The 13,401-nt window shown below is 53.6% G+C and overlaps 1 protein-coding gene across 1 annotated transcript in view; it reads right to left on the reverse strand.

The window, feature by feature from the left end:
• RAMP1 (receptor activity modifying protein 1) overlaps nt 1–13,401 on the reverse strand; it is a 67,793-nt gene that overhangs the window by 33,450 nt on the left and 20,942 nt on the right. Inside the window, exon 2 of the mRNA XM_057745898.1 lies at nt 10,695–10,833. Within this exon, the coding sequence (XP_057601881.1) occupies nt 10,695–10,833 (139 nt within the window). The remainder of the gene's footprint in view (nt 1–10,694; nt 10,834–13,401) is intronic.

The raw sequence follows: 13,401 nt of genomic DNA on the forward strand, positions 1-13,401 counted from the left end.
AAGAAAAGGAATCCAAACTGGAAAAGAAGTAAAATTGTCACCCTTTGCAGATGACATATTATACATAGAACACCCTAAAGACTCTACCAGAAAACTGCTAGCACTAATTGATGAATTTAGTAAAGTAGCAGGATACAAAATTAATGCACAGAAATCTCTTGCATTCCTATACACTAACAATGAAAAAGCAGAAGGAGAAAGTAAGGAAACTCTCCCATTTACCATTGCAACAAAAAGAATAAAATACCTAGGAATAAACCTGCCTAAGGAGGCAAAAGACCTGTATGCAGAAAACTATAAGACACTGATGAAAGAAATCAAAGATGATGCAAACAGATGGAGGGACATACCATGTTCCTGGATTGGAAGAATCAACATTGTGAAAATGATTGTACCACCCAAAGCAATTTACAGATTCAATGCAATCCCGATCAAATTACCAATGGCATTTTTCAGAGAACTAGAGCAAGAAATCTTACGATTTGTATGGAAACGCAAAAGACCCCAATTAGCCAAAGCAATCTTGAGAAGGAAAGATGGAGTTGGTGGAATTAGGCTTCCTGACTTCAAACTATACTACAAGGCTACAGTGATCACGACAGTATGGTACTGGCACAAAAATAGAAAGGAAGATCAATGGAACAGAATAGAGAACTCAGAGGTAAACCCAAGGACATATCTTTGACAAAAGAGGCAAGGATATACAATGGAAAAAAAGACAGCCTCTTCAAGCAGTGGTGCTGGGAAAATTGGACAGCTACATGGAAAAGAATGAAATTAGAACACTTCCTAACACCATACACAAAAATAAACTCAAAATGGATTAAAGACCTACATGTAAGGCCAGACACTATAAAACTCCCAGAGGAAAACATAGGCAGAACACTCTATGACATCCATCAAAGCAAGATCCTTTTTGACCCACCTCCTAGAATCATGGAAATAAAATCAAGGATAAGCAAATGGGACCTAATGAAACTTAAAAGCTTTTTCACAGCGAAAGAAACCATAAACAAGACTAAAAGGCAACCCTCAGAATGGGAGAAAATACTTGCCAACAAAGCAACGGACAGAGGATTAATCTCCAAAATATACAAGCAGCTCATGCAGCTTAATACCAAAAAAGCAAATAACCCAATCCAAAAATGGGCAGAAGACCTAAACAGACATTTCTCCAAAGAAGACATACAGATGGCCAACAAACACATGAAAAGATGCTCAACATCACTAATCATCAGAGAAATGCAAGTCAAAGCCACAATGAGGTATCACCCCACACCGGTCAGAATGGCCAACATCACAAAATCTGGAAACAACAAATGTTGGAGAGGGTGTGGAGAAAAGGGAACAATCCTGCACTGTTGGTGGGAATGTAAGTTGGTACAGCCACTATGGAAAACAGTTTGGTGGTTCCTTAAAAAACTAAAAATAGAACTACCATATGACCCAGTAATCCCACTACTGGGCATATACCCAGAGAAAACCATAATCCAAAAAGAAACATGTACCGTAATGTTTATTGCAGCACTCTTTACAATAGCCAGGACATGGAAGCAACCTAAATGCCCATCAACAAATGAATGGATAAAGATGTGGCACATATATACAATGGAATATTACTCAGCTATTAAAAGGAATGAGATGGAGCTATATGTAATGAGGTGGATAGACCTAGATTCTGTCATACAGAGTGAAGTACGCCAGAAGGAGAAAAACAAATATTGTATACTAACTCACATATACAGAATCTAAAAAAAAATAAAAATAAAAAATGGTACTGATGAACCCAGAGACAGGGCAAGAATAAGGATGCAGATGCAGAGAGTTGACTGGAGGACACAGGGTTGGGGGGGTAGGGGGTGAAGGGGAAGCTGGGACGAAGTGAGAGAGTAGCATAGACATATATAAACTACCAACTGTAAAATAGAGAGCTAGTGGGAAGTTGCTGTATAACAAAGGGAGATCAACTCGATGAGGGGTGTTGCCTTAGAGGGCTGGGATCGGGAGGGTGGGGGGAAGTCGCAGGAGGGAGGGAATATGGGGATATGTGTATAAATACAGTTGATTCACTTTGGTGTACCTCATAAGCTGGTACAAGCATGTAAAGCAATTATATTCCAATAAAGGGCTTTAAAAAAAAAAAGAAAAAAAAGGGAGAAAAATAAAAAATCAGGGAGAAATAAGGAAAAGGTTTTGGTTGGAAATAGAGATAAATTAAAAGAACTAATGTCGAGTAAGCAGCAGAAAGGAGATGGGAAGAGGAGAGTGGAAGAGGTCAGGGAAGGCTTCAGAAAAAAAAAAAGAGAGACATCTGCTAGAATCCGCACCCCCCAGCAGCCCCTGCCCACCAGGGCACACCTCATCATCACCATCATCCTCTCCCTCATCCTCAGCCTCATCTCCCGCCACGGGCCTGCCCAGCCCCCTTCCATGTGTGCGAAGACCTAGGAGGCTCCCCAGCTCCCCAGACAAAGTCCCATCTGCCTTGACTGTGAGCAGGGGTCTCAGGAGGCCTGCCAGGTCTGGGCTTGCCAGTTCTGGGGTTTCCAGGGCTGTGGGGAGGGGGGAAGGGGGTTGCAGCAGTGTGTCTGGGGGGCTGGGGTGGGGATGAAGGTACAGAGCAGGGAGCCTGCATCCCCGGATGAGTTCCATCTGCCTGCCCTTCCGCTCAGCCCGGGATCTGCTCAGCATCATCTGCTTTTGACCTTATATGTCCTGACACCAGCCTGATTTCATTCCCAAACTGAGGAGATTGTGAAACAGGGCAGTTAAATCATTTGATGGAAAAAGAGGTCACAGCAGGCCGGGTGCCAGGGCAGTGGTCTGTTACCCCCCGCATCTGGGGACGTGCGTTTGTCCTCTCCCAGGAGAGCAGAGGAGATGAAGGGAAGCTGAGGGCCATGCAGTGGCCTCGGGCATGGACGGTGAGGGTCGGGGCCCTCCTCCCCAGCTTCCAGCTCCTTGGTTGTTGGCCTCTGTAGACGCATCTTTCTGGGAACTTTCTGAGACCCTTCTGCCCCCACCCGCACCTGCAGGAGCCCAGCTCTGGATGCACAAAGCCACGATGGCACCTGCCTTCCTTCTCCAGCACACCCCAGCCCCACCACTTGTCCCATCGCCCCAGCCCTGGATCTGCCACCCAGGGCAGCTGTGGCTGAGCTTCCGAGACAGGGGTGGGGGGCGGGTGGTGCTGGCAGGCTTCCTGAGACCCCTGCTCACAGACAGGCCCGTGTTGGTGCTGTGGGGTCGTGCGGCGCACGGCACACTCCTCCACCAGGAGCTGGTGTTTCCGAAGGCTCTGGAGGGATGCCATCTGGGTGGGGGCTTCAGGAAGCTGCCTTTGAGATGGGGGAGGGGAAAGGGTGCCTCTGGTCTCCTGCCCACCCAGCAAACCTGAGCGCAGGCTGTCTCCCCATCACAGCTTGGGCTGTGATGTATCCGGGTGACTGCTGAGAGCCTGGGCTTTCCTTCCCCGCCGCCCACAAGCAGCAGCAAGCGGCAGAGGCTCCTGCCCACCCACATCCACACACCAGAAGGGCGAGTGAGGGGCCAAAGGAAGCAGCCGAGAGGTAGGGAAGAGCCGGGAAGGCCCGTGGCCCACGTCCTCACCACCCTCACGCCCCCGTCCCGGCTTCTGGAACGTCGCGTCTACACCTCTTCCCTGCAGGCACAGCCCCAGCTGAGGCCGGGCCAGGGAGCAGCAGTGAGGCCTGGGTGGAACCAGCCTGGCTTCTCAGGGCGAGCTGGGTGGTGTTCCTGGCACAGCCCCTCCCTGAAGGCCCCCAGAGGTCAAAGGTCAGCCACTAGCGTTCTGCTTTCCTGGGCTCAAGGGTGTGGGTGTGCTGTGGGACACCTAGCGGGTCCCCCCATCCAGGTGGGAAGAGGGTGGGGGAGCAGGCGTCTGTGCCAGGTCCTCCCGACACACATATGGCCCAAGCACGCGTGGCCCCAGCACGGCAGGTTCCAAGGCAGCTCCTCGGGCCCAGCTCCGAGCACTCCCAGCTGGCGGGGCACTCGGGTGGGCCGGCCTCCCGGGCCAGGTGCCCCGCAGGGCTCTGGTGAGAGGCTTGCCCAGCACCTTGGGTGTGGGCCCCCACTCGATCTGAGCCCTGGGCGGAATGGGCTGAGCGCAGCAGGAATCCCGGGAGGGTGACAGCCCCCGCCCCAGAGGGGACCTCCGTGTTTAAGGAAGATGCTGCTCTCAGTTCCCGTTGGAATCAAGACCAAAGCAGCTGTTCCAATGCTGCTGCTGACTGGGAAGAATTTCCTGACTTGACTCTTCTCGGGACACACAAAGAAGGTGCTTTGTTCCAGCAGCAGAGGGGATCGCAGCAGGTCTGGGAAAGCACACCTGGCCTAAACCAACAGGCACCTGGGCTGGCTTGGAGCCTGTGGCTACAGGGACAGCACCACAGGGCCCTCTGCACCCTGGTTCTGGGTCCTTCCCTTAACTCACTGGGCTGCTCCTCCTCTCCCGGGCCAGGGACTCTGCCTCATAGGCCACAGCTCAGGCCAGGCTGGAGGGCTCTCACTGCCCAGCATGGGGCCAGCATGGCGGGGAGGGGGCCCCGGGAGCAGGCCATGGGGACCCAGGCCCCTTGGGCCCTGAAGCTGCTGTGCACTGAGACAGACACGGTCAGGGTTTCCAAGCCCGGAGGCTTTGGGGCAGAGAGACCGGGATGAAGGTGAAGTTGAGTTCTCTCACGACCAGTCTCGGAAGGCAGTGCCCCATGTCCCTGGGCCACATCTGATCACCTTTGACATCTTCCCCAGCCCAGGTGACGCCTCAGAGCCTGAAACTGTGAGGGAAGTGGAGGAGCAGGGCTGCCTCCTGGCCTTCTAAATCCACCGGCATTTCTTGTCTCTGGGAGAAAATCGATTCGCAGTCACTTTAAAACCAGCCCTTTGCTGGTTGAATTCTGCACATTCCAGATTCCTCTTCCTCCCCAGCCAACACCCACAGGACTCTGGAAATGAGAGTTTCTGCTGACACATTTTCCCATGTCCTCTATATCCTCCCCAATTAGATTATATTCCCAATTAATATGTTAAATCATGTTAAATTTCCATTAGCGAACCAGGTCTGCAATTTAACGACCTGACCTCTGGGCCATGGTGGGCAGCCTGCCCTGCTGAGCTCACCGGCCCTGCAGGGACCCGGAGTGGGGACAGGTCAGACACCTGCGGAATCTAAGCCCTCCCCACCCAAGCATCCTCAAACATGGAAGGACTCTGGAGTGACCCCGAGCCACTCTCACGATGGAGGAGCCAGGGTCCTGGTCCAAGGCTGCTGGAGAGACGTGCCTGCACTCGTTCAAACGCAGAATTTCACTGTGCAGCTACGGTCCCAGGGTGAGTTCTATTACAAACTCTGAAATGCAAAAACAAAGCAGGCCCGCATGCCAGGGCAGGTCACTCAAGAATGTCCACTGCCCTCTTGCTGGAACAAGTCATCAGCCCTTTGCTTTCCCTCAAGAAACTCCTATCTGTGAGCAGTGACACACAGCACTGCTGAGAGGGACTCTGGAAACAATTGACACTTCAGCCCATGTCCTGGGTAACATGGGGCTGATGCCAGCCCTCCTCTCTGTCTGGACTGATACAGAACGTTGAACAGTGAGCCGGGCATCCTGAGAGCTGGCCAGCAGTGGCAGGCCTGGACATACCCGTGGTGAACTTTCTCCCCATCTGTTCTGGCATGTGTGCCCTGCAGAAGGCTGGCTGTCTCACGTTCGTCCATGTCACTTAGTGTGAAGGTGATGTCCTCTGATTTGCAGCTGTTTTGAACCGGAGTCTTCTCTGATTTCAGGAGCGCTCAGAAGTTCCTCTCTGACATGTTAGGGCTGCCTGCAGGCCCGGCCCAGCCCTCGGGACAGCCTTGACCTCAGGTGGCAGGCACTGGGAGGCTCTGGCCCCAGGTGTGCTAGCCTTTGGAGCTCCATGCCCTCAGCTGCAACCTGGCCTTGAACCCCAGGCTCCGACAGCTGCTCAGTGCTGCTCTCTGGGCTGCTGTCTTGCCTCACCCACAGGCCTTAGCTGCACTTGGCTAGGGGAGGGGACTTTCCCTGTATGTGCGCTCTTTGCCAGATGCCTGCCTGGCTCGCAGTTCTCCAGCCCCAGGAGAACTTGCTGAGCCAGCCCACTGTCCAGCTCTCTGCCTGCTGGTTCCCCACCTTGGGCCCCTGTTCTCCCGCTGGACTCTGTGCTCTGGTCAAGGTGACAGCCCTCCTGCGTCCCCCTCACCATGCCTAGCCTTCTCTCTGGGTCTCTCTTCTTTTCTCCTTCCACCCAATCATTTGGACAAGATTGTCCACCACAAGACCCCCCAGACCTCCACTGTTTCAGGCGAACCTGGAAAGTCTGCTCGAGCACGAGGCTGGGTATCCAACGCAAATGGACCTCACCAGGCCCGCTGGATGTTGGTAGGGACAGAGATGGCCACTGAAGGCCAGCACCCACCTCCTGGAGAGCCACACTCATACAAAGAGCAACCCCACACCCCCCCTGAGATGCAGGAGGGAAGCACCTTGTGCCCTTGGGGAGTGTCAAGAGCTGGGACTTTGGACTCAAAGAGACCTTCCTTACTAGCTGTGACCCTGGGCAGATATAGTGCGGATTACAACAGTTCTTTTTTTTTTTTTAATTTATTTATTGCCTATGTTGGGTGTTCGTTGCTGCACACAGTCGTTCTCTAGTTGCAGTGAGTGGGGGCTACTCTTTGCTGTGGTGCACGGACTTCTCATTGTGGTGGCTTCTCTTGTTGTGGAGCACGGGCTCTAGAGCACAGGCTCAGTAGTTGTGGTGCACAGGCTTAGTTGCTCCGCAGCATGTGGGATCTTCCTGGACCAGGGATTGAACCCATGTCCCCTGCGTTGGCAGGTGGTTTCTTAACCACTGTGCCACCAGGGAAGTCCCTACAACAGTTCCGCCTCCTCCTGAGTCGCTGCCCACTTAAATGAGATAATGAATGTTCAGTGCTTAGCACGATTCCTAGCACATAGTAAGTGCCCAGTAAATGTGAGCTATAATAATAAACTCTTCCCTTGAAATGAGGGAAGTGACAACCCAGTAAGCATTCAGTAGGCAGTGAGGACCCACTGATGGTTTTGAAGGAGAAATTAATGTTGTAGATGCAAGTAATATGGGGAAGGCTTTGTATAGTATAGCATAAAAGAGTATAGTATAGTATAAGAATATCTATAGTATAAGACTATATAGTATAGCATAGTATATTTATAGTATAATATGAGAGTATCTATAGTATATTATAGTACAGTATGGTATAAAAATATCTATAGTATAGTATAGCATAACAATATCTATAGGATGGTATAGTATAGCATAAGAGTATTGATAGCATAGTATTGTAGTATAGTACAGTACAGTATAGTATAAGACTACCTATGGAATTGTATAGTATAGGAATATCTACAGTATAGTATAATATACTTCATGTAAGAAAGAAGAGGATATAAGAAAAAAATACACCTACCTGCCCGTTTGCACAAAGGAATACAAGAGGGAAAAACCAGAAGCTAATGAGACTGGCACCCACAGGGCGTGGGTGGGAATGGGGTGAAAAGGATGGAGAAATGCTATGAGCGGGGGGGCGGGGAGGGATGACACGTCTCTGAAGCTACCTTCGAAGAAGCTCTGACTCAGAGCCCCAACATGATGGGCAGTTCTCTGTGTCAGACTGCCCAGCGTTGAGTTACTGGTTACTCAACCAAAAGCACCAACCTAGGAGTTGCTAGGGGAGCTCTGGAGCTATGGTTTACATCTACCACCAGTTGGCCTTAAACAGAGGAGATTATCCCTGATGATGCGTGTGGGCTTCACCCTGCAGGCAAAGGCCTTAAGAGCAAGCTAAGAAATTCTGCCTCGAGGCTGCTGCCTTGGCTCCGTCCAAGAGTCTCCAGTCTCCGCCTGTCCTACAGATTCGAACTTGGCACATCCCACAATCATAAGCCAGTTCCTTGAAATAAATATCGTTATATATAGCCTTTCTCTACACCGAGGTTAAAGGGGGGTTCGCCCATGTTATTTTTCTTCTTGTGCTTGCGTGGTTTCAGTGTTGCATCTAAATCCCTGGTAGGAATATATGTGTATGTTTATCTTGGCTTCTGAACACCATTCTTTAATCAAAGGAACCAGGGCTCCTTGAAAAAGAGACTGATTCCAGGCCTGGGGCAGAAAATGAACAAAATGAGCCTGGAGAATCTCATGGTGCCAGAAAGTCAGGAACTGCCCCTAAAAAGATGAGGGGACGTCAAAAGTATTCAAAAGCCAATTTGTGGGTTTTTTGTTTTCATTTTTGTTTTAACTTTTTCTTTTAATCTTTTTTTATTGAAGTACAATACACATATAGAAAAATTCACATATCTCAAGGGTACAGCTTAGATATTCATAAACCAAACATACACATGTAATCAGCTCCCAGAAAAAAAAAAGCAGAACATTTCCTGCACCTTGCCAATCTCCCCTCCCACTGCTGTCTAGTCACTGCCCCCCAACAGTAACCACTATCCCAACTTCTAATAGCATAGGTTAGTTTATACAATGGCTTTTAAAGGAATTTTCACAAAAGTGGTCTTGTCCTTCTTCAATCCATTCCACATGGTTGCCAGAATAAGTATTCTGCAACCAAAATCCTACCATGCCACTCTCCATTTCAACACTCATCAGTGGGGACTCCCCTGGTGGTGCAGTGGTTAAGCACCCGCTTGCCAATGTGGGGAACACAGGCTCGATCCCTGGTCCAGGAAGATCCCACATGCCTTGGAGCAACTAAGCCCGGGCACTACAACTGCTGAGCCTGTGTGCCACAACTACTGAAGCCCGAGTGCCTAGAGCTCGTGCTCTACAACAAGAGACAAAAGCCGATTTGAAGGCACTGTAACTGCCAAAGCTGGGAAAATTTATGGACCCTGTGATGGCGCTGGACCCACCCAGATAATCTGGATAATCTACCCATCTCAAGGCCACCTGGTTAGCAACCTTAGTTCCATCTGCAATTTACCTCCTCTTCACCATGTTATCTAACATATTTCCAGGTTCCAGGGATTAGGACACAGACATCTCTAGGGGCCATTATTCTGCCGACCACAGCACTAGAGGCTGGCTGGCCCCAGCTGACTTGCTGAGATGTTTGTATGATGAGGACTTTTGCTTCTTCCTCCCTCAATTATCTTGATTTTTTTTTTTTTTAAGTAAAGAAATTTCCTATCAACCTCATTCCCACCCCCGGCTTCTATTTCCAGCTGTATCACCACACGGCTCAGCTCGGGTGATGGCAAACTCTGGAGCCCGGTTGATAATTACTCCTGTTTGCACTCCAAGCAGAGTCGGAAACCATCTGCAGTGGCTTCATTTCTAGTAACAGGTCACCACTGCTTCATTCAGAACGTCCCTTGCCAATTGCATTACCTCTTCTGCTAAGCCACTGGTTTGGAATCCGTTTACACAAATCACTTGCACAGAACTGGGGTGGGGGGTGGGGGGGGGGGAGTGTTGTTCCCCAGGGACCCCTGGGGTGTCTTCTCTGCATCATAATAACACGCAATCTTTAATTTAAATACAAATCACCCGGTGGAGGCAGAAGGCCTATTAGCCTAAAGAACAGGCTCTTCCGGTTTTTAACAACATGCCCCCCTCCCCTTGATTTCTAACTCATGATTGATTTCTCAGCTCAAAAAAGGAGACCTGAAGTCTGGGAAGAGGCAGCGGAGAAGGAGGAGGGTGAGGAGAACCTGCCCTGCCCGGCTCCTGCTCAGCCTCTGCTCAGACCCTGGAGGGAAGCACAGGCTCCCTGTTAAGTGCAGGATCGGGAAGCAAGCACCCCGCACCCAGCTCCTAGATGTCCCGCGCCAAGGTGCAGGTCCTTGTACAGAGGACGTCTGAGCCCGGGCTGGAAACCCGCGCACACACTGCGGGCCCTGCATGCCTGGCGGGGTCGGCCGTCCACCGGTGATCTCGGCATTTGGGGGGTATAGCTCTTTGCCTTTACTCGCCCACTGGAGCCCCCAGATACCCCTGGATCCTGAACACTGAAGCAGAAACACAGCCTAGAATAGCGACTGCAGACACACCGAGTTCCAACTGCTGCCCAAGAAGACAGAGAAGCCTGGGCCTGCGTGGGGCAGACCCCGACCCCACTGAGTGGCTGACAGGGTCAGGGATGAACCCAGCAGGGCAGGAAGAAGGATGTCGTGGCAGAAGGACCAAGTCAGGAAGGGGAAGGGGCTCAGCTCGAGCCGGGCCACCCCATGGTTCCAGGAAGCTCTGAGCCCTGAGCAGGCCAGAGGATGGCCTTGGCCGGACCACAGGGCTTGAGGGAAGCTGTGGGTACAGCCCTGTGCGGGGGCTCCTGTCACAGGGACTTGGACCCTGGGCACTAGACCTTGTTCCCCGACACCGGCCTCCCAGACGGGACATGGCCCCAAAGGAACCCTGCGCCGCCTGCCGCCTCTGCCCAGCCACCCACCTTAACTCCAGGTCAGTGCAGTCATGGCCTCCTCTGCCCTCACTGTCCACACTCACCTGGCACGGGCGCCCTCCTTCACCCTCACTCTGTCCCTGGCCCATGGCCACATCCATCACCCTGGACTTTGGTGAAGAACTGCTCCTGTGGCCTCGAGGGAAGCCCTCTCACATGCCCCATGGCCCTGCCCACCCCCAGGACACGCGGGACTCACCTGATGGTCTTGCCCCAGTCGCACCACAGCAGGCTCCCAACAGCCTCCATGTCCCCCTGGAACCGGGCGAGGCAGAGCTCCTGGAGGAGGGCGCTGTAGTTGGCGTCCTGGCAGGCGGTGGCCATGAAGAGGTGGTTCACTGCAATGACAGCCCCCAGACCACCGTCACCTTCCGGACTTGAGGCCTCACCAGCCCTCCCCTGTGGATCAGGGGCTCTTCTGTCCACAGCCTACATCCATCAGGGGCTCCCATCCCAGGGCCCACTGCGGAGCCCCATCTGACTCTAAGGCCACCAGGATGCCCTGGGAGCCCCGGGACCCGTGGAGGGGGCGTCTAGGCTCCACCTGGGTCATTTCATCATCGGTCACTTCGGGCCCGGCGAAGGCCCTGCCTGCTAATCGTGGATCTGATGACAGTGTCTCCCTGGGCTCCGTGGGAGCCCGGGTCACAGTGACAGAACGTGGACCACACTTCCTCTTGTCCAGGGCACAGGCTCTGACATTCAGCACTGTTTCAGCCTCACACCACCCCTGACGTGGTTCCCAAAGCCGCCACCTCACAGACGTGGAAACGGCACCAGCGAGAACAACTTGCTGCGACCAGACCCTGGTTCCTCACCCGTGAGGCCACCTGGTCTCTGGCCGTGAGCGAGGGGAGGAATCTGCCCGCCCCCCACCCCCCACCCCCCCGCCCAGCCCCGGGAGGGCCAGCGGCACAGGGTCCTGGAGACTCCGTCCACGTGCTTCCTCCACCGCCGAGCTCACAGCCTCTAGGTCTGGATGTTCACCAGTTGGAAACCAAGCTGACAAACTGTCATGTGAAATGTTTCCACCCTCCCACCTTGATCAATGTACCGTCAAAACCTAAAAATGGTCAAGCAGTGCACTGCACAAAGCGAAATTCTCTTATCTCCGCAAGCCCACAACTGGCTCTGCGGACCCCAGGCAGATGGGGACGTTTTTCCTCTGGGTCCCCTACCCCCCAGGCCTCCTCCGCCTCAGGCTGAACGTCCATGTTCACTTTTGCCTCTCTGTCGGGTGGCGCCGGGGTCCTTGCATTCCCTGCTCGGGCTCTGGCCACGGGCCCCTCGCCCGCCCCCCAGACCGTGCTGGGTCCTCTGCCCACAGGGCACCCACCCCGCCCCCACCTCACCCCCACTGGTAGGCCCTTCCAAATTCTTGGAAGGCACCTGGAGCTGGGAGGCCAGGGTTGCACTGGGAATTCTTGGGCTCCTTGTTGGGCTTCAGGGACATGTGTGGACAACGAGACGCCACTTGAGGCCCTCAGGTCTGGTGGGGGGGGTGTGCGCTCAAGTGGGAGCCCCCTGGCCCCTTGGACTGCTCCCCCTCTGCCTTCGTCGTCCAAGAGTAAAATGCAGAGGAGCGGGCACTCCAGTCCCGACAATATTCAGGCGCTACCCAGAGCTCTTCACAACCACTTTGAAGGTGGGTCCTGTTGTGATCTCAACTTACAGATGGGAACTGAGGCTTCGGGGCTCAGAAACAGGCCCAAGGCCCAAGCACCGAATGTGGTGTAGACTAGCCTTGCCTCCCTTGGGCCCTGCACTCAGCCAACTCCCAGACCCAAAGACTTGGGACCAGGTAGGAGGCAGGGAAGTGTGGCAGAAAGCCAGACCTGTCCTCTGCTGCAGATCTCGGGAGGGGAAGGTGAGGAAGGGTGGGGCAGTGGTCAGAGAGGCGGTGATGACAGGAGACCATGAAGAGACATTCTAGGGTGCAACTCCTGGGAGCGCAAGAGTTGTACTGCATGGGTGGGCGAGGGTGGGCAGCTAGGTGGGTGGATGGATGGACGGGTGGGCAGACAGGTGGACAGGAGGGTAGATGAATGAGTTCACACACCACAGACAGGGCACTGACCGGCCCACAGTGGGGAGCACAAGAGCCGAACGGGAAGCTGAAGGACCGGCCAGGGCAGAGGGGATGACGGGCTCTCAGAGGAAGGCGTGTGGACCTGGGAGAGGAGCAGGTGGACAGTGGTGTCGGTTGCAGCTCACAGAGCCAAAGGGCTGCCTTAAACAGAAGTGAAGGGCAGACTGCCCCCGGGGGCCAGGAGGGCAGCCGGGCACAGGGGCCCCGCACAGGCAGGGGCGTGCACCCTGTCCCTGCCCCGTCCAGAGTCCGAGGCCAGGGCACTGTCGGGGCCCCTGCAAGCCTGTGCAGGGCACTCACCCCTGGCCAGAGCCTGTGCTCCTGGAAGCTGGGCCAGGGTGTCCAGAAATGGGCAAGAGCCACCCCCTCATGGCACTGCCGGTTCTCCAGACGGCGGGCACTGGTGGCCGGTGACTATCACACACACCGTGTCCGGGCAGGGTCGGAGACTCGGGGTCAGGGACGGCGGCGGTCGGATGGAATCGAGAGTCCTGAGGGGCATCTGATGAGGCCTCTCTGCTCTCCTGGGGGACACGTGGCAGCGGGGGCTCCACACTCCTCTCCAGGATCCCCGTGATGACCCCCAAGTCCCTGGCTTCCACGTCACATGTCAGAGGTGGGAGGCTAACAAGCCCATTTACCGAACTGACGTGACAGACACCAGGCTGGACACATCTCGACAGAGGGGCCAAGCTAACAAAGTGACATTTCATAGCAATAAAACTACAACTCTGTGATTAATTACAAATAAAAAACCCAAACACAGGGAATCCGCGACACACGCAGGTAGAGGTGATGCCAGCAGCAGAAGCTGGAG

This window comes from Hippopotamus amphibius, chromosome 8 (genome assembly GCF_030028045.1).
Source record: "Hippopotamus amphibius kiboko isolate mHipAmp2 chromosome 8, mHipAmp2.hap2, whole genome shotgun sequence".
Taxonomy (NCBI): domain Eukaryota; kingdom Metazoa; phylum Chordata; class Mammalia; order Artiodactyla; family Hippopotamidae; genus Hippopotamus; species Hippopotamus amphibius.